Source organism: Azolla caroliniana, unplaced genomic scaffold (assembly GCF_043228905.1).
Source record: "Azolla caroliniana isolate FFs.n. ecotype wild unplaced genomic scaffold, voAzoCaro1.0.p SCAF_17, whole genome shotgun sequence".
NCBI lineage: Eukaryota > Viridiplantae > Streptophyta > Polypodiopsida > Salviniales > Salviniaceae > Azolla > Azolla caroliniana.
This window is the reverse complement of record NW_028230452.1, coordinates 295,198-316,332: the sequence shown is the minus strand read 5'-3', so window position 1 is coordinate 316,332 and position 21,135 is coordinate 295,198. Positions and strand designations below refer to the sequence as shown.

The 21,135-nt window shown below is 37.9% G+C and overlaps 2 protein-coding genes across 2 annotated transcripts; one reads left to right on the top strand and one right to left on the bottom strand.

The window, feature by feature from the left end:
- Positions 1-7,715: 7,715 nt before the first annotated feature.
- On the bottom strand, positions 7,716-10,404 carry LOC147852590 (V-type proton ATPase subunit c1-like). The gene is made up of 3 exons (XM_087333213.1): positions 10,210-10,404; positions 8,452-8,737; positions 7,716-8,097 (listed from the first exon to the last, which is right to left on the bottom strand). The coding sequence occupies exons 1-3, from the start codon at positions 10,289-10,291 to the stop codon at positions 7,968-7,970; spliced, it is 498 nt and encodes a 165-aa protein (XP_087189339.1). The 5' UTR covers positions 10,292-10,404; the 3' UTR covers positions 7,716-7,967.
- A 3,568-nt stretch (positions 10,405-13,972) lies between these two features.
- On the top strand, positions 13,973-20,120 carry LOC147852589 (receptor homology region, transmembrane domain- and RING domain-containing protein 6-like). Its single transcript, XM_087333252.1, has 5 exons — positions 13,973-14,301; positions 16,452-16,679; positions 18,893-19,288; positions 19,373-19,582; positions 19,724-20,120. The coding sequence occupies exons 1-5, from the start codon at positions 14,043-14,045 to the stop codon at positions 19,735-19,737; spliced, it is 1,107 nt and encodes a 368-aa protein (XP_087189378.1). The 5' UTR covers positions 13,973-14,042; the 3' UTR covers positions 19,738-20,120.
- The last annotated feature ends 1,015 nt before the right edge of the window (positions 20,121-21,135 follow it).

Here is a 21,135-nt window from a genome sequence, read left to right as displayed (position 1 = left end):
ACATAAATACCAACCATGATATGAGCGGTTGGCGTGGCGTTGTTGTTGGTTGCAATGCTGTACTGTTTGTTGTTGTTGTTGTTGTTGTTGTTGTTGTTGTTGTGCAGGATATGTCACCATCATGAATGATGATCATATCACTTCCCTCTCGTCGCACCACATTAATTAATGCAATGTTGTGAATTGTGTAAGCTCTCTTACTAGTATGTAGTAAGTAACCTTCTCAGCTCACTTGGAGACTCAAGTGACTTACTTAACCACTCTTTCTTCCTTCAAGAAAAACATCTGTACTTACTACTTATTTGTCTGTCTACCACAAAACCAATTTCTGTGTCCGGTGCTTGTTCTCCTATCGGAATTATTCATTGGCTGTGTCTGTGACATGTAGGCATATGTTGCGCTTGTGGTACCACTTCCTTCTATTTTTATGTTTTCAAATATAATCTCGCTGTAACTCATGCTCCTGCAAAAAACGGCACCCTTCTGTTCAACCTTTGATTGCATCGTAATTTCCTTGTCCCTACCTCGGGACCCCGCAAAGCATCTTAAGTGGGCCAAAGATTCACGATCCATTTCAGATGAGTAGGCAGTGGGAACCATGCATCTCTTTGGCACTTTGGCTCAATGCGGGATACTTTCAAAACGGAAGCTTAATTGCCAATGTGTGTACTCTCTTTTTTTAAACGCTTTCACCCAAGCTTCATCTCTTTACTTGCCATGAAGTGTTGCAACATTTGGTGACTCAACCTATTTTACCCATAATCTAATGTGGGGGCTATGCGTTCCATTAGGAAACATGGGAGGAGCGGTCCATGTGAACAAGGCAAATAAGGTCAGCATCCAATTATTGTTGGTACTCTAATCCTATGAAGTAAAAATAAAAAGGTATGTAGGGTTTTCGCTTTTGACTTTTGCCACAAAATCTATGTATCTACCCCATAACGATGCTACAAGTTCCTTGATAGCGAGGGTTTTGGCTTTTGACATGGATAACACGAGGAGGAATGTGATCCTATAAAAGAAAACTAGGATGGGGTACGATTTTAACTTGAGGCTTGTGCTATAAAGACCATATAAGTAGCGATGATACCAAAAATGGAATATTTAGTATATGTTAGGAATGATTGCGTTACATCAGGTAGAACATTTGGTAGGAAAGACTATGCTACGGAGAACAACGAATAATAGCAAGTGAATAGGAGGCGCATAAAACGAAATCATCGTCACCTGTATCGTTAATAATCTATGATTCAAGTTTTTTACATGATATTTCTTGTAATGTGAACAATTTTATGGCTTAATAGATCATCTTTTTGTTGGTAATAATATGAATGTACACATAGCCCAACGAAGAAATTCCAACATCATAGCATTTTTTATTTTTGTTTTTCCCCAACAATGGTTTATGTATATTATGTCTAAAGCTATTTACATGATACATGGACACTTTCCAATATGTTAGCAACAACACAGACTTTTACCTTTTTCCAATTGCTTTTAGGTTGCCACAGACATACATATCTCCCCAAGCATTGCCAAGAATAGTTGGACATGGCCACATGCCTCATGTGCTGGAGGAAATACAAATAACAATTGGGACTCAATTGAGTCTCCCATTCATTTCCGTTGAACTTTTTCCACATCGTAGCATTTCATAGATACACATAACAATGGGACTCAATCTAACCTCCCATTCATTTCCTTTGAACTTTTTCAACATCGTTGCATTTCATAGATACACGTAACAATTGGGACTCAATCTAACCTCCCATTCATTTCCTTTGAACTTTTTCAACGTCGTCGCATTTCATAGATACACGTAACAATTGGGACTCAATCTAACCTCCCATTCATTTCCTTTGAACTTTTTCAACATTGTAGCATTTCATAGCTACACGTAACAATTGGGACTCAATCTAACCTCCCATTCATTTCCTTTGAACTTTTTCAACATCATAGCATTTCATGGATACACGTTACGATTGGGACCCAATCAAAACTCCTATGTGCTAGTTCAAGGAGTCTTTTCCCCCCTGTAAATGGTGCTTAAATTCATGTTCACTTCACCACAGAAGAGGTTGCTATATTTCATGATGTCTACAACAAATCTTCAAAGGGATCATCATAAACAACCAATGTATGTTCTTCTTTAGAACATCTTTGTTAATCTAGCCTTTCGAATGCATCGAAAATGCCAAATTTGTTGAATCACTCTATTATGATTACTTTAAGAGTAATAAAGCATGTATATGATTCCCAAATCTCTTTGCGGTTATTCTTGGTTCTTTCGACAATACAGTTACAATTGAAACTTTGGTTACTTCTGAAAATTTAGCTTTGAAACCACACGTACTAGAGAAAATTCTCGATATTAAAACAAAACATTTGCGTTCTAAAACAATCTAAGAATTTAAAATTAAATGAATGGATAAATTTATAAAAGATGTTATGTGGGAACAAGAAGACACCATTAAAAACTAACTTCCCTAACTTTTCATTGCAAGAGTGCAACGTTTTAAAGAATGGGTGTATTTACGAGCATGACCATAATTTATCTCGTCATACGTTGTACCATAGTATTCTATACATGAGGTTAAAGTGTGAGGGTTAATCAAGAGAGTAAAGAAGGGAGAAATACTTTTAATACTAGGAATTTAGAAAATACATACTGGCCAAGTGTTAACTTGCTTGGGGGGCTTAGGTTTGGCTATAAATATGAGGTTGAGCTACCTTGATAAGGACATCATTTGTGTCATGAACATAACAACAATCATGTCAAGATTCAAACTCTTGACCTCTTGTATTATAATCAAGCGTAATTATGTTTTAACCAATACATCCAATACATGATCATGGTATCTATATCTTAGTATATTATTAGTAGATTATCAATTCCAGCTCTTCACAACATGCATGCTACATGGCAACTCTTTGCTTGAGTAGATAGCCAAAGTACTTCCCACTGACAAATTCTCCATTGACATTGAGAAAGCTCTTACGAATCCATCTAAAACAGAGAACAAGGAAGACCTTGATCGCTTCAGATTCAAGGGGGCACTCCTTTACCGGGGCCATGCCTTATATGTTCCGGAGGGTCGGTGTCGAACTCAAGTTCTCCAAAAGTGTCATGACAACCCACTAGCTAGCCATTTTGGAGTTTCAAAGACCATGGAATTAATCTCGCAAGGATATTGGTGGCCTCAACCATAGAAGTTCGTCAAGTAATTCATCAAGACATGTGATACTTGTGCTCGATCCAAAGTCACCCACCACAGACCGTACGGTTTGCTCCACCCACTTCCCAATCCCAATCGGCCTTGGGCATCTATTTCCGTGGATATCATCACTAACTTGCCTCTGGTCCATGGATATGACACAATGCTTGTCATGGTGGATCGGTTTACAAAGATGACTCATTTTGGCCCCTATGCAAAGACTATTTCAGTAGAAGAAACAACCAAACTATTTTTAAAGAATGTGGTGTGGCTTCATGGGGTACCGAACAATCCCAATTTGTCTCTCGTTTTTTGCGACAACTCCTTTAGAAACTTGGCACAATAGTGAATTTGTCCTCGTCCTATCATCCTCAAATTGATGACCAAACTTAGTGGGTGAACCAAATCCTCAAGCAATACCTTAGGCGCTCGCTTAACTACCAACAAGATGATTGGATTAACCTCTTGCCACTTCCAGAGTTCACATACAATAATACGCTACATGGTTAACCCAAGGTCACCCCATTTTTCACTAACTATGGCTTCCATCCTCGCATCAGTATCTCCATGCCTGGTAACTCAACCAACCCTTTAGCGGAAATAGTGCCCGTACTTTAGCGGACATTCATCAAGACCTCTCCCTCAAGCTCATCCTTGCAGGGGACTAATACAAAGCGCAAGTTGATCGTCATCACTCAACCACACCCACCTTTGTAGTTGGTGATCAAGTATGACTCTTATGTCGCCATGTCAACACTACTCGACCTTGCGGAAAGTTGGACTAGTAACAAGGAGTTTGGGCCTTTCCGTATCATTGAGCGTATCAACCCTGTCACTTTCCGATTGAAACTTCCTCCACATTCATAATGTCTTCCATGCCTCTCTCCTTGAACCTCTTCATCCTTCCACCATTCCTAGAGACACTCTCCACCTCCACCTCCAATCGAGCTTTCCACAAGTGAGGAGTGGTTCATGCATTTCATCACCAATATCCACAAAAACGAGGGTGGCATCTTAGCCAAGGGAGGATAATGACATGATTTGAACTCCATTAGCCTCTTGTATTATAATAAAGTTTTATGTTTTAACCAATACATCCAATAAATTGTCATGTTATGTATATCTTAGTAGATTATTAGAAGAGTATCTATTCCATGTTTAAAGATTGTTTAGAAGCTTCCAAAAAGCTCCAGAGGTTGGAAAATTCAAGAAGCTTCTACATGAAAATGGGTCTCTGGATGGAACTACATGTAGAGCCCACAAACATGTATAACAACGTCAATTGCGGAATCCTATATTCTACTTTGTCTATCTCTTGCATCTCGCTCTATCTCGCAATATCCTACCTCTTGCCTAGCTTTGTTCTACTTTGCTCTATGTATCCGTGACAATTTGACTACATCGAGATTGTGATCGTGTGATGAACACTCTTGTAGAGGGCACACTAGTACGAAGTACGACTCGATGCCATGGCAATGGTATGGGATGCTGATCAAGGCTTGAGTCCGTTTCAATCCCTTCACTTGGGGGTGGTCAAGTGTTTTAGCACCCTTCTTTCTCTCTCTTTCTCTATCTACCTATTTTATATTTCCTTATTTCATGCTTACATTAGGATTAAGCTCTAACATATGGTATCAATAGTGTAAAGAAGGGAGGATTATTTTTAGTCCTAGGAATTGAGACAACCCTCACACTTTATCCTCGTGAGTAGAATACTACGGTACAACTTTAGTACATATAAATTACAGTCATGCGCGTAACAAAATATCATATTTGCAATCATCTTTTGGAGACTCAAACACCACCTTAAGTTTATGTTTATGCATATGTCACCATTTGTAATAATTACTTGAATCACCCACCTAATTCAGTATTTAATTAATGGTACAATAATGAAATCAAGAATACAACTTATCACAAATTAATAATTGCACCTTCATCCTATTCAAAATTCGTCTAAGAAGTCCTTTGTCTAAAATATCATAGCTTCTATGCAGCAAATTGTGATGTACCCCCAAAATCCGATCATTTCCATTCATCCAATACACTATTTAAGCTTCATACAAGTACTCAACCTAACCTTGGTTTTCAGTTGCTTAACCTTGGGATTAGTTCCTTCCCGTTAGGGTAGGTGTACTTGTGATTATGTGGAGTTGTGGCTCCTTACATGATGTGTCGTGTGGGGCTTACATGGTTCTTGTGATGATGTGGAGTTATGGTTCCTTACATGTTGTGCCTCATGGGTCCTACGTGGATGTGGGTCCATGGGCACGTTACAATATAATCACTTAAAAGCTAGTTTTGCATTTTTCGTTACTGCAATATCACTACTTGTTATGATTTAAAATCTAATGTCTCTAATTATTTTTGTGCTTGGCAAAGGTTCAAATACCATTTTTGAGGACCATTATAACAATTCACTAAATATACGTTGGTCTTCAAACTTCAGCATGCTAAAACTTTAAAGCTCAACCATGACTACTAATGCCTAAACCCTAAACCCTAAGTCGTGATCTTTTCACTTTGGCGGCCATCTACATTGCAAGAAAAAAGGAAATATGTCATAAAAGAGCCCTATATTCCAATAAATATCATCCTGTCTACATCTACACTAGTGTTATAATTTGAATGTGAGATCAATCACAAGGAACATATTATGACAGAATCTGAATATATCTTCAGATTTGGAGACCCACTCTACAAATGTCCAAAAAATGCTGAGTGGGTACCAACATGAAGCCGAAAATGAAGCTTAAAATGCACGCATCTTCATAAAGAATTCACCAGACTCACATGTCAAGATGTCAAAAGAGAACATTTAAAGTGCATCCATTTTCATGGTCTCACACATGAATCATATATCCAATTTCTGTATACTATCATTAGCATATTTGTACACAGGATCATGGGAACAATAGTAGTGGACAACAGAGCCAGACCACAGTACCATCAAATTATAAATGCCAAATGAGCCATGACCAAGATATCTTAGAAACAATAAAAGACACAATCATGGCAACAATATGAGGTGATGCGCATTGAATGCCTCACAACTTACTAGCTGATTTCCGAGTTTATCCCAAGGCACTTCTTTGAACTCACTCACACAAGTTGGGTGTTGAGGTAGCATCATGGCATCATCACCCTAGTATGAGGATACGCAAAGTATGCAATGAAAACCTCATGGAGGATGAATATCACAAGAAAACCTAGTGTATAAGGTGATTCGCAAGAAGTATGATGACTTATTAGACAGGCATGATAAAATACGCATTAAACTCAAATCCACACCAAGAAGGGTGAGCACACATGTGTGTGCATTATTCACATAGTCTTTACTACAGAGTCGTAATCCCCCTCTTAGGAAGAGGACACATGCAATATGATACGTTTACTTGATCCCATAGGCCTTCTCGTGGACAATAAAAAATCTATTCTATTCTATTTTGCTTGCCCCAACATCAACATGCAGTATTAAAGGCTAGATTTTAGCTCATAAATCAGTTCTCATAGAAACAGGAAGATTGCTTACACGTTCTTCTGGGTCCCAGGTATCACTTGACAATCCCAGGTCACAGAGTTATCAGCAACTGAGATACTAAGACGTTAAGATGGTGAAATTAACTTCACACCATCTATAGTCATTGGGAAGGCAAGTTTGACAACAAAGTTGTGGATTTGATGATGGCGTTGCTTACCTCCAAAACTAAATATAGTACTCAATCATTTAGCTGATCCTTTCCTACGCACCCCAGTAAAACTCACTTAGAAAAGAATCAAGCCCAAGGATGTGAGGAATTCACTCACTACATCAAATCACAACATGATTCGCTGGTAAATGAATCATGATTTCTATCCTTTTTAATCTTTTTACACAAATTTCTATCTTTTTAATCATCATTCACTGGTAAATGTGTAGCAGGCATTCGAGGTTAAGTATTGTTGTATAGCTGATATGACTGCTATAAACATCCCATACGGATGTTTTGTTACAACTGCATAAAAACTTACTGAGGTCACTTTTAATTAAGTGATAGACATGAGGAACACCTGCGAATCTTTATAATTCTACCAAGGGAAGATCATATACAGATATTAAGTTCTCTATTCAAACTTAATAACGTCACCTTTAATTAAGTGATAGACCTGAGGAACACCTGTGAATCTTTAAGATTCTATCAAAGAACGATCCCCTGACCAGAAGCCAGAGGGCAACTATGTGATTCTACATGCCCATATTCCGTCCCTGGCGTTATGGGAGTATTATGAACCTATCTATGAGAGGTGTGTGCAAATACTATTTGTGAGCTCTACACCATCTGCTACTATAACATCACCTAGTCTTATTAATGGACATCCATGGAAGCCTGAAGGTAAAGTAAAGGCAAAATCGAGCTGCAAAACAATCTAGAAATTGCAAAGTTGTAAGTGATTCCACTTGCAAACATGCAGACAAAATAAAATGGCAAATAACAAGCGCACAGCAAATGAGAGCAGCAATCATATAATCATGTTCCTCCTCAAATCATTAACCATTAAATTACATGGTACTGCAAATTTGCTATGTGTAAAAACAATCAAAATCACTACAAATTCAATTTAGAAGAAAAAAGAAATTCCAATCTTAATGTCAGACTCCATGTTATTGTCCCATATGGAGTTTCATAAAGACCATCAGTTCTATGAAACAGGGAATATGACATTCTGCTGAATCCAAAAATGGAGCACTTACAGGCAGCCAAAAGGGCAAGATCACTCCCTTGACTGACCTGCACGAGAAGAAAGAATAATTCCCACAATCAAGCCATACAGCGCAAGAGCCTCGGCAAAAATAAGGATGAGAATCATGCCAACGAATAGTTTTGGTTGCTGTGCATTTGCCCTGCAAGAAACAAAAGACAAAAGCATTCAATTTGGGGAAGTGTAAGCACAAAACTGCAGATAAAACAGTTGATTCTTCAATAAGTTAGACATAGCTAAAATGCACATGAAGACATTCGCCTCTTTAGAGAGAGAATAACATATCTATAATGCACAATAAATAGTCCTTTCTTCAAGAGATGATAGTATGGCAATGATGCACACTACTGAGTGGTTCTCTTTTCAAGAGATGATGTCAAGATTATAATGCACATTTTCCTTTATTATTAAATTGTCTGTTCCTGAAAGAGATAGCAAAATAACCATAATGTTAACTAAATGCCCCTTTTTTTCAAAGAGAAAATAGCATAGTTACCTGACACCAGCATCGCCAACAATGCCAATAGCCATTCCAGCTGAAAGGCCAGCTAAACCACAAGCGAGCCCAGATGAAAGATGTGCATAACCATCAAATAAATAGTAAGCTGTGCTCTTTGGGTTGATTCCTGTACTAATTATGACAGCTATGATCAATCCGTAGATACCCAGCACACCAGCCATAACTACTGGAACAATTGACTTCATAACCAATTCAGGCCTCATCACACCCATGGAGGCCACACCAACACCACTTTTAGCAGTTCCATATGCAGCACCCATACCTTACACAACCATCATTATCATCATTCAGTTTGCAGATGTAGAAAACAAAAGAATCGAGTATGTGTCTAATAGATGCAAAACCAAATTTGCACCACCATTTGGTTGCAGATGTAGAAATATAAGAACCAAGAATGTGCCTGCTAGATATGTGCTTACCGCAGTATTATTATCATTCATTTGAGGGGTAGAAAAAATGAAACCAGCGTATGATGCATACCACACCATCATCAATCACTTGCACATGTTCAAAACTTGATCCCAATCATGTATCTAAGAGATGCATATCACACCATCATCACTGTTCATTTCCAGATGGAGAAAACATGTGATAGACTATGTGCTTCATTGACGCATCCCACATCATCATCGTCGTTGCCGTCATTCATGTAGATGTGGAAAGCATCAGAGCAAACATGTAGCTAATAGATGCTTGCCACATCTTCATCATCATTTATTTATAGACGTGGAAAATATAGCATGCATGTGCCTGATACATGCACGTCACATCATCATCATCTTGTATTTGTAGATGTAGAAAACATAAGATTGTGTTCTATAAATCATTGCTCTGTCTACAGCATCATCGTCGTCATTCGGTTGAAGGTATAGAAAACATGAAGTGTGTCTAATAAACGCATATTATATCATCATCAGTTCCATATCACACAAAGTTCATAAATTAGGTCTTAAAATATGATCCTATTAGATAATAATATATGTCTGATGGCTTCCTCAGAGTGATTTTGCAGTGATTGGATCGAGCCTATTTCTAATAGATGCTTAACACATTATTCCCATTATCAGTGAGTTGGAATCAAGGTATAATAGATGCTTAACATCCATTTATCTTCAATCGCAACATTCATATTAACCAGAGCACATAATCTCAGTGTGCACTCGGATGTTTTAAGTTATGAAATCACTTTCTGGAAACTGTAAATGCTTCACAGATTGCACGGTTGTTGAATCCAGGTTTGTGTCAAGTATATGATAGCATATCACCATCAAGTGCACATAATTAGGATCATACATCCAATATTGTAAGGTAAGAAATGCTTCCTTTAAACATTACTCGGTGATTGAATTCAGGTCTACGACCACAAGATTGTCCATGAACTTCAGCATCCATCATTTGCACATAGTTAGTGTCTTCAATCTGATCTCGCAAGTTAAGAATTTATGACAACCCTGAATGCTCTACGCACAAAGCAATTGAATCCACTGTCTATATCTATGCTTATTAGATCGATATAACAGCATCATTCTCCATCGATTGCACACAATTAGGGTTATAAACTAAAAAACTTGATTTTTCAGAAACCCTAAATGCTCTACAGAATATGAAACGATTACGCTTAAATCTATGTCTGATATATTCATAAAACATCATAATCAAACTTTTCTAATTTCAAATCAGTGATTGAATCCAGAAGCATATAATATAATCCAGACACAGAAAAAGAGACTGTACATGAGAAGACAAGTGCGGCTGCCGCTCCGAGGAATCCAAAGAATGGAGCTGTTGTGTCTCCATTAAAATCTGTTGTTGACATCTTTGCGCAGAGAGAGAGGGGGGGAGGAGGGAGGGGAGATGACAGAGATTAGGTATTTTTCTCGTGTACTGCTCAGAGAGGTGACCTTAAAAGGCAGGGTTGTTTTGGTCCATAGCGCTCGCTAGCTAGCTACATATGAATGAGAAGAACTGTATAAATCTGAACCCTACTTATTCTGAAACTATAAACGTGGCCCGGATGCTGTATGTACATATATCACTTTACTTGGTTAGCTTTTGGGAAAAATGTGGTCCATCCCACATAATCTAAATTGTTGGATTCCCGGAAATGTTTGCCTCCCTCATTCACCCATTCATGTATGGAATGCCACAAATTCCTCGGAGCTTTGTTTCAATTGGTTTCGTTTTATCTTTCTATGAGATGCCATCGACTTGAAATTGGAAACTTCATTAAGCATTTTTGGGACGGGACACTTGGTCATTAGTCCACATATAAGTGTCGGGTTGTTGATCCAAACACATCATGGTGACAACAATGAAGGAATGAAGGATATGTAGCTATCACAATGGTTGTAACGACACATTTCTTAACCCAAATTCCAAGTACATGGAAATGAATGGTTTTGAGCGAAAAATATTGAGTTCATTGATAACATGCCATTAGAGAGAGAGAAGGGGGGGGGGGGGGTGATTAATTAACATATACAAGGGACAAAATGATCCAGATTCCAAATGACCAATATGATCAAGCACTCCCCCCAACTCTATAGGTGGGGGATTTGAAAACAATAAAATAAAAAATAGAATTTGGAAATGAAAAGCCAATACTTCCAAATTCCACTATTTGGGGGTGTATCATGTTCCATTGAGTAAAGAGCATGCCTACAATTATCAACAATGGCTTTCCCTTGATGAGAGTTCTTAAAAGCTACTATAACCTTGTATGAACCCTTGAAAAACATGCCTAATGTCATCATATGAGAGGCATTCGAAAGTGACATATTTTGCTTAATGTTGTCACGTGTAGGGGATTTCAAGATGACATTTTCTTTGTTTCTTCTATGTTGACACAACTCAAGTAAGATATTCTCTTTTGTTGTTATGCGCGCGTCGCTATGATGCCAAATCTCACTTTCTTTGGCACGAGTGTCTAGATATAAGCTTGGGCATCGACCAACAACACTTTAAATTTCTCAATGTTGAGTATTAAAATCATAAAGTGGTTGTTATGATTTGCAGTGTTGGATTATCCTCCGTTTTGTGTGGAGAGCTTTTCTCATGATCATACCAAATGTCAATGACCTCACCATAACCACAAGGACAACCAAATATACTTTGATAAGCTCTAAACAAACGTCAGCAACTAAATAGTCGGTACTCACTTACATAAATTAACAAGTGGTGGGTCACAAAGGAACATCTTCACCCCCATGGAAACAACACATGGACCAAACCTCGGTGATACACTAAGAAACTCCCACCACGCGTCACTTGTTTCTACCCCTCTCCTCCCTAATTGTATGATGTTTATATCTCATCAAACACATTATCTCCTTTCTCACCTTTATCATCTTCCTACTTGTCTTCCCAGATCCTATAGTATTCTTTGTTTCATCCCCCCCCCCCCCTTTCAATGTATGTTTCCATCATAATCTGGGGATAATCCACACCCCGTCCTTTATTTTTGTTTTCCTCGTAAACTCCTCTTCTCCCTACTCTTCATCGCCATAGTCAACGTCCTTGTCTCTACCGTAATTAGACATAACTCTACTCCTCCCCCCCCACCACACCCCACCAACTTTATTATGCCTTGCCTCATCCCCCTATATGATAAAATTAGTTTTGGTTTTTCCTTTATTAAATATCTTTGACTTGCCAATTCAAACTTCATTGTGCATTTTGGGGTAAGGGACCTAACCACTACCCCAACTATAAGTGTCGGGTCGTTGATCCAATTGCATGTATACTACACTAAATGCGCATTAGAAAATAGATTATGCACATCGTTGTTCAATGAGAAGAGACACGTGTAACATGTGACCTTCCCGTGTTCACGAGACACAATTTGTTTTACATTAGATTGTCCTGTTCACAATGCACATTTACAAGAATGTAATATCTCAAGTTTAGTTTGATTAATAGGCTTGATACATTGCATGACAACATTAGCCCATTCACAAAACAAAGACCGATGAACATTCATAACAACGTGTTCACATGAAACAACAATGTGCATAGGTGAACTAAACATGTGCACAAATAGGAGGTTGATGAATATGCTCGGTACATTGCACAATGACAATAGCCCATTCACGAAACGAATACTAATGCACATTCATAACAATGTGTTCACATCAAACAACAACGTGCATAGGTGAACTAAACGTGTCCACATATCAGAGGTTGACAACCATATCGAAAGGTGCAACATGTGTCAGTTGTTGGAACATAATTCATTATAATGGTGGTTTTGAGTGCATGTGCGATTCTAAATGCATCCACTGAACCAAAGAAAGACATCAATTTCAAGTTTGTGATGACATTGTTCTCTTATGAAGCCACCCATACTTTATTTGTTTTCAACACAACCTATTTCAAGTGAAAGGACCCTCAATGTATGTAAGAAGAGTGCATATTTATGAGCATACATATTAAAACATATGGATGTAGACATTACAAGAAAACCATTGGGTGCACATAGATGTTAGCCTCGTCTAGAAAAGGATGATGTAATACGTCATAGATGTTAGCCAATCATCACCATGTGAGGCAACTCGAGACCTATTGGCTTTGATGGAACCATTGCCACATATATTTAGAGTCGATAGCTAAAAACGGTTTATGCGCACTATATACAACACATGGAACCAAATAGCTTTAATGTCCTCTAGTGAATCCATGAATTATAGTGTCCCTGTTGTGAACTCAAGAGCATCAATCTTCTCTACGTGAGCTTCAAACTAACGGTATTCATACTCACAAATCCTAACGACACAACCTTTGATGCTCTCCAATGTTGACACAAACTAGCTAAAGTATATGTAGACACTTAAATAGAAAAACGAAGATGGTTGACATCCTCCTCTTGTGAACCTTGGAGCATTGATATCCTCATCTTGTGAACTGTAGAGCCTCAAGATCACGAGCTTGTGAACACAACCTAACTACCAAGATCTCTGTATTTCTTAACAACAAACCATAAATAAACTATGTCCTATGATGGCATAGCACATGTATACCCTCATACACCGATAACGAAACAAGGAGGTTCTATGTCATCTACGCAACCTACCTAACAATATGCTTACACACGAATGTGGAATCCCAACGTTTCCTTTTATAATGGCCAGAATCTAAGCTCCAAGAGTCTCGTATGCCTATGGATTGAGTCCAAGAGGTTTGACGTTGTTGCAATAGCCATCCTCCTCATCTAGTGGGAACAAAGACAAGCCCTTTTTGGCTTAGAATTCCTTTGGTGAATCATCTATGCTCCATCCTCCTCCCCCTTGTAGAAAAAACCTAAATTACCATTCGTTCACACGGGAATACACACACACACACACACACACACACACACACACACACACACACACACACACACACACACACACACACACACAATAGCCATCCTCCTCATCTAGTGGGAACAAAGAAAGGCCTTTGTTTGGCCCAGAATTCCTTTGGTGAATCCTATATGACCCACCCTCCTCCCCCTTGCAGGAAAAAACCTAAAATGCCGTTCACACGGGAATTGCTCAGCTATCTACACGGAGATCTCATTCGCCCTTTACATGAGCGTACAGAGAGAGAGAGAGAGAGGGAGAGAGAGAGAGTTTGAGTGTATGCCGACCTCAGATGAGCCAAGTGGAGGGAGTTGGGGGTGGTGGTGGTCATCATGGGCGGTCGTGAGCCGCAGAGAGTTGATGGTGAGCTTTGCTGCCCTCCTCATTGTCCTCTTAACTCTTCTTCTGGGAAGGGTGAATTCCACTGTCGTCCTCATAACTTCTCACAACGACTCCATCCCCTTTCCTGATATCGAAGCAACCTTTGGTATGTCTCTCATGATTTCATTCTCCTTCTTCTTTCATCAACCTTAGGGGATCCATTTTACACTTTTACTGCATTGATTTATGGTGATTACCCACAATTTTGCTCTTCAAATCAAGCCTATAATTACCACAAGGTTTCAAAATTGAAATTTTGTAGAAGCTAAAATTAAAACCCCTTTTGGGCTTCATTTGAACCATACAATTGTCAAGGCCGCACAAATAAAGCTAGAAAGAAAATGCCTTCATTTCGTTGTTTAAATTTGAAATCTTTTTGGGGTTCAAATGAAGTTTGCAATCGACCAAGGTTGCAAAAATGGCAGCCAAAGCAAAGTTCACATTTTAATGCAACACATTTTGGGCTTCTAACAAAAACTACAATAGCTCGGGGTGGCAATAAATGAAACTCAAAGAAATGTTAAATTTAGAACACTTTTGGGCTAAATCCATGCATTTAAGCTTCAAAACGACATTTCCCCTTTCTGAAAAAGATTTTGGGCTTCTAATAAAGCATGCAATCACCCAAGTTTGCAAAAGTAGAAGCCACAGAAATGTCTCCATACTAGTGCTTCAATGTGAAACCCATCATGGGATGCAAAGAGCATTTAAAGCTCTTAATCAAGCCAACTATCACCCAAGGTTGCAAAAAAACATTCATAAGAAAGTAAGTATAGATAATTTGGAGAAATATTGACGATTTCACATTCGAATTTGAGACTTTATAAAAGGCGAAGTTTAATGTAAAACCTTGCCTTAATTTATGCCCTTCTTCATTCTCCTGGTATAGATTTGTGAACTCAAATATTTTTGTGGGATGTGTCAGTGATGAGGTGCGAGAACATGCGTTGTTCATATCTCATTTAGTTGGCCTGCCTTGGGCATTTCTAATGTTATGGTGCCCAATTTGGCTTCATCATGATGCCTTTTAGCTTGGCATTTCTATTTATTTTGAGCCTAAATTTTCAGTCTAGGAAAGTAAACATATTTGACATAGCTTAGGATATCGAAATAGCCAAGTAGTGAGCTTAATGATGCTCAATTCCAGTCAGAAATTTCTAATTTATTATGTTCCGGAACATGATTTATAAACGTAATTTATCTGGGATTCGTAAAGTTATGGATCATGATTTTTCACGACACTCTTAAAGACAGGAATTGGATGATAAGATTAACCTAGGAAAAGGTGTGCTCTATTAGATATAGACAGTATAAAACAGTAGAACACTAAAAATGTAATATTATGGATCTGAAGAACGCTAAATAAGTAATATTGTGCGAGCGAAAGAACAGTATATATGTAAAATATTATGCAAGCTGAAAAATGTTAAATATGTAATATTTATGCAAGCTGAAAAACACTAAATTTACTCAAGGACTTCCTGTGGTGTATTGGTTTGGCTTTCAAAATTTAATGCTGGTTACTTTCTTCTACCCAATAGGAGAATGTCTATTGTGACTCCTGAGTTTAAGAGGAAATTTTGCTCAACTGCATTATAAAATCTTCGAAGTTGCATTTTGTCCAACGGTTGAAATCTGGTAAGTTCTGATGTTACCAATTGTGAGTAGAGTCTAGATGTAATTATTTTGGTGGATGGCCGTATAAGATGATACTAGACACCACATTTCAGAGATTTGGAGTACAGACGCTGGAGTAATCAGAATATTGAGATTGCCACAAGAGTTTTATTCAATGCTTATACCATCGGTTTGATGAGAAAAAAGGATTGGTACGCTGAAGTGATTTGTCTCCATGCGTCCTCATATTGGAAAGAATTATTCACAACCACACATAAGCAAGAAATTCTAGAACCATTTTGAGCTACATGGAGCGACAATTTAGTTCTACATCGAGTCAAAGAATTTTCCTTTTAGACCATGATAGAGAAGACATTTGTTTCAATGTCAAGATTATTGAGATCGCTACGAGAGTTTTATTCAATGCTTATACCTTTGGTTTGATGAGAAAAAGGAGTGGTATGCTGAAGCGATTTCATCTCCATGTGTCCTTATATTGGAAAGAATTACTCACAACCACACATAAGCTAGAAATTCTAGAATCATTTTGAGCTACACGGACCTACAATTTAGTTCTACATTGAGTCAATGAATTTTCCTTTTACACCATGATAGAGAATTTTTTTGTTTTACCTGCAGGGTCAACAATTCCGCCAACAGGCATTATTGGGTGGTTGTTTGCAGCAAATCCATCCAATGCATGCGTACCACTTCAAGCTTATGACGCTCAACACAGTGTGCTTCCAGCCTTAGTCTTGATATCTCGTGGTGATTGTGATTTTGTAACAAAAGTGCAAATTGCACAGGATGCTGGATATGCAGCGGCAATCATCTATAATGATGAGGATGATGGTGACCTTGTAACAAGTAAGTGGCATGAAGTCTTTCTGTTAAGTTCTGGCAAAGAATGATAAGTGGACAATAAAAGTAGGAAGTAATAGAAGGTAAATTTTGTTTCGTCATTTCTAATACAACAGCAGAAAATAGGTTTAACAGATTATTGTCTTCAGTTTTTATCTAATCATCAACATGTCTACTGCATACTCCTCTGGTACTAAAATTTAAGGTGATGTCTGATTGATGTCTAATTATCATAAACCTCTATCTCGTTTCCTTACTCTCTGGTGCACGAGAAAAGCAGATCGCAGTGCTGCTGCTTTGATGGTATTGATGTTGATGCCCCCTTTATGGATGATATGCACAACAGAATTTATTTGACTACTGCAAAAGCACGTTTCACGGGATTTAATCCTCAAGCTTCTCTACATTATTCCAAGCATTTCTTCATGTAGACTGGAGTTATTTTTCTTTGGAGTAAACAAGGCAAAATTATTATGCAAAAGCCACATAACTCCAGGGATGAAAATGGTCAACGATTTCTGTAATTATTGTTGAAACTGTCCTTATGCAGTTTTTTGGTTGAGCATCATGGTGATGGCTGCAAATATGGTCCTTTATGTGATAAAAGTGTTTACTTTTCCAACTTCTGTATCCACTTGTATTACTTTATAGTGGCTGAAGCTGTTCCAGGAATGGGTATTAGTTATCACTTACAAGATCATCTGGTATGGCATCAATGAAGGGTAGCAGAAAGGAATCCAAAACTGTAACTATGCTGAATTTCTGTGATGTGCACATATCCTATTTGTCTCGTTGAGTTTTAATGTTATAATAGCATGTATGCATATGAGAAACTTGCCTTTCTAACCAAATGGATAGGAGTATAATTTGTTTCTCTAGAGTTATTATCTGCTAGGTGAGATATTCCACTAAACCAACACAAATTGAATGTCTTGAACGAGAGTCCTTACTCAGCTAGGCAAAGATATCAGCCTTTGGTAAGGATTATATATGCTTTAATGCTGTGATGCTTCCATGATGCATTTGCAGGGTTTCCATAATTTGGAGATTCAGAATCCATAAACAACTATTTCTTAATAATAGTTATAAACAACTAAATTAAATTGTAATAAGATATCATTGAAAGAAGAAGTGTAATTTCTGTAAAAAATAAATCAAGTGCCATAGGCCGCACTAAATGCGCCAAACACTATGGATATATTATCCTACTGATGAAATGAACGTAAAATATTTCTTGATAAGAGATACTCTTATTTGGAATGAAATCTTGGACAAGGAAGATTGCTGGTTCAGAGCTTGAATGAGATCAATTGTTAATCCAGATTTGGAAGGTTGCCTTCCACTGTTCAGTTATCTGTGGTGAGGTTCTTCGTATGAGGGGTGGGGCTTGCATGTACACGTGACAGTGGTGTGCAAAGAGTGATTAGGTGATGCCAATTAAATTGTTTCTGCCTTCATCCACCAGCGCAGCAACTTGTATATGTAGCCGAACATGACTTCCATAGTATTAATACTTCCTTTTGAGTCTGAAAATGCAGTCTTCTCTGATGGCATTTGTGTATTTCTTGGTGTCGCTTTGGAGGCCAGTCATTGAATATCTTATTTTGCAATTTTGAGGTGTGAACAACATTTATCAGCCTGTAACTGGTCACTCTAGATGGAACTATGTTCCCCCTCCCTTTTAACTGGATCTTCTTCCACCTCTCCCCACTGTGGCATGTGGCTAATAAACATCAGGTCTCTATTTCCATGTTTATCCCACCCATTGTATTATCCTTATTTATTGTTGCCTTCGCTGGGGAAAACGTTCCCAGAATAAGCTCTATTGGCACAATGTGAAAGTAAAGACAATGATCACAAACCTAAGGAAATTGGCCTGGCAAATTAATCCGCATTTTCCTGTCCTATACATATGCCCATCCTGCTGAATATGACTTTCTTCCTTTCTCTGACCACCTTATGTGTAAACTCATAACAGGTATAATAATGAACATCAATCGGCAAAAGGGAGACAACCCCTTGAAAAGAACGCTGAATACAATTTTTGAGTTTGCTCATACAGGGCTCAATGTGATCTTCAATATAAACTTCATTCAGACCTTGCAAGTGTGATGGCAGTGATAAATGTTTCTTGGAAAACACTAGTATGCTTATGTGAAAATGACAGTCAAGTCTCATTTGATGTTTATTTAGCCTGTAGTTTTGGTTGGTTCTTGCAGTGTCTGGTAATGGGTATGGTATTGAAATACCTGCAGTGTTCATATCAAAGGAGGCTGGGCAGACGTTGCTCCAGTATGTGGGGGATGTGGATGCTCGATTATATATGCTGCCTACTCTCCAAAATACTGCGTGGTCGGTCATGGCTGTCTCGTTTCTAACTCTTCTGGCTGTCTCAGCTATTCTTTCAACTTTTTTTGTTCTTCGGAGACAGCGCCTTCGACTCAATGGCTCACAGCATATAAATCATGGATCTGCCCGATTGACTAAAGGCGAACTCAAAGCTCTCAGTATTTCAGTTTACAGTGGGATCGACAGTGCTAGCTGTGACATGTGTGCGATTTGCTTGGAAGAGTATGAGAATGGAGAGAAAGTACGGTTATTGCCCTGTGGGCATGGTAGGTGCATAATAATAATCCAAATTTGATGGTTTTCTTTGTCGAGAAAATGTTGTTTACCTTCTGGGCTTGATTTTTTAACAGAATTTCACGTCTCGTGTATAGACCAGTGGCTCACAACACGCAAAGCCTTTTGCCCCATTTGTAAAAGAGATGCCCACAGTAAGAATGCTAAAGATATTCCTTCAGAAACCACTCCCCTTTTAGCAACTTCAGCAACAGGATCTGGAATCGCAACATCCGGGTCAGCAGTGTCTGAAGCCTCTGTCTCAGGATCAACACCAGAAATACCAGGTAATACTTGCAAATACTATGTTGCATTAACTCATGTTAAATTTTATACTCAAGTTTTGATTGTATCTCGCTTTGTGATGTCCAGATGAGCTGGTACTAAATACTTTGAAAGTTAACAGAATGATTTGTCTTTTGGGTTAGGTGATATTTGTTGAGCAAATAGATCGTTTTAAGCATGAGAAGGACCATTTGAGGAATGATGTATTCAGCAATGTTTAGCTCTTATATTTGGATGACATATTTTTTATGAAGTTGGTTTCATTGGCATATAGTGTCGACTTCCAACTATTCTCTTTTGGATGTACATATTCTGTGTTCTGAGGTTTCAAGTATCTATAGATACGAGTTTGATAACATTTTAATCCTTGCTGCAAGAAGCGTCATGCTTCAAATTTTCAAAAGCAGCTGAACCTTTTCCACATTGTATCGTGTTTACTACATATTCAGAATGCAATCGACATGTGAGATATGAATTTACCTTTATGTAACTTCACAGTATTTAAACATCAATAGAACACACTGTATTGATCCTTTGCAATATTGGTTAAGCAACAAAGGACCATGCATGAATATCTTAGACACTTTGGGATCTTCCAACTATTCTTTGAGATTAATGTGTATATGACTATGATGTTGCTGGTTGTGATTGGTCTCTCATGATTGATTTCAGTATCTTGAATGTAGACTAGATAAGCCACAAGGCCCACCATATTAGTAGAGAGAATGTTGAATTGAATAGTCTTTTTAGGAGCATCTCATGCATACATTTTAGATTAAGCTTTCACCCATAGATTAAGGCTCCATAAGAACTTTCTTTTTTTAAAAACCCATAAATGAGTAATATTGTTACATTCCTTCCAACATAGACTATGTTCATTTGTTAGTGTATGACAAATCTAAAACAATTGACGTAACATATTCCATGGTAAAAATCATCATAGACCATATTGTGAGTTGCTAGTGAAGAAGAAATCTAAAACAATTGATGTGATTGTGCATTTAGGAATTGGTAACCGTTCAATTTAAGTTGAACTATGAATTCGTAGCTTAACAGTTCATGCATGCACTTTTAAAATGTTTATTAAATATATGAATTTGTATGGCTTCATGTGCATCAATTGATTGGAATTAATTAGTGGGTTTTTGGGTGCATCAGACTTCGCTCCACAATGGTTTCCACATTCATATTTCCGATGGACTCCCAAGGGTAGCTCAATTAGGTATCTAGGATGCCAAGTAGGTTTGAATATTTCTACTGAAATTCAGATTGCGCTTCTGATATTGAAAATGAGGAAAAAATTGTTATTTTGGAGTAAAGCTAAACTACCATTTGCGAGTACCATGATAGTAGTCAATCAAGTTCTTTTGTCTAGTCTGTGGTATGTATTGGAGTTTTTATAGATCATGTATGGGACAATTACAAAGATTAATTCAAAATTATTTGTGGTCTACTAATGACAAAAGTCATGCAAGGGCAAAGGTCTCCTGACCCACATTTGTTGAACCATTGGATCAAGGAGGATTAGGAATTGTTGATCTATGACAACAGTCAA

What these genes read in the sequence shown, in the direction of transcription:
- LOC147852590 (XM_087333213.1), bottom strand. Translation starts at nt 10,291, where the DNA reads ATGTCAACAACAGATTTTAATGGAGACACAACAGCTCCATTCTTTGGA. An exon ending in AGCCGCACTTGTCTTCTCAT is followed by an intron (nt 8,738 to 10,209) that starts GTACAGTCTCTT and finishes TGGTTGTGTAAG; the next exon opens with GTATGGGTGCTGCATATGGA. An exon ending in GTTGGCGATGCTGGTGTCAG is followed by an intron (nt 8,098 to 8,451) that starts GTAACTATGCTA and finishes TGTTTCTTGCAG; the next exon opens with GGCAAATGCACAGCAACCAA.
- LOC147852589 (XM_087333252.1), top strand. Translation starts at nt 14,043, where the DNA reads ATGAGCGTACAGAGAGAGAGAGAGAGAGGGAGAGAGAGAGAGTTTGAG. An exon ending in TGATATCGAAGCAACCTTTG is followed by an intron (nt 14,302 to 16,451) that starts GTATGTCTCTCA and finishes TTTTACCTGCAG; the next exon opens with GGTCAACAATTCCGCCAACA. An exon ending in GTTATTGCCCTGTGGGCATG is followed by an intron (nt 19,289 to 19,372) that starts GTAGGTGCATAA and finishes ATTTTTTAACAG; the next exon opens with AATTTCACGTCTCGTGTATA.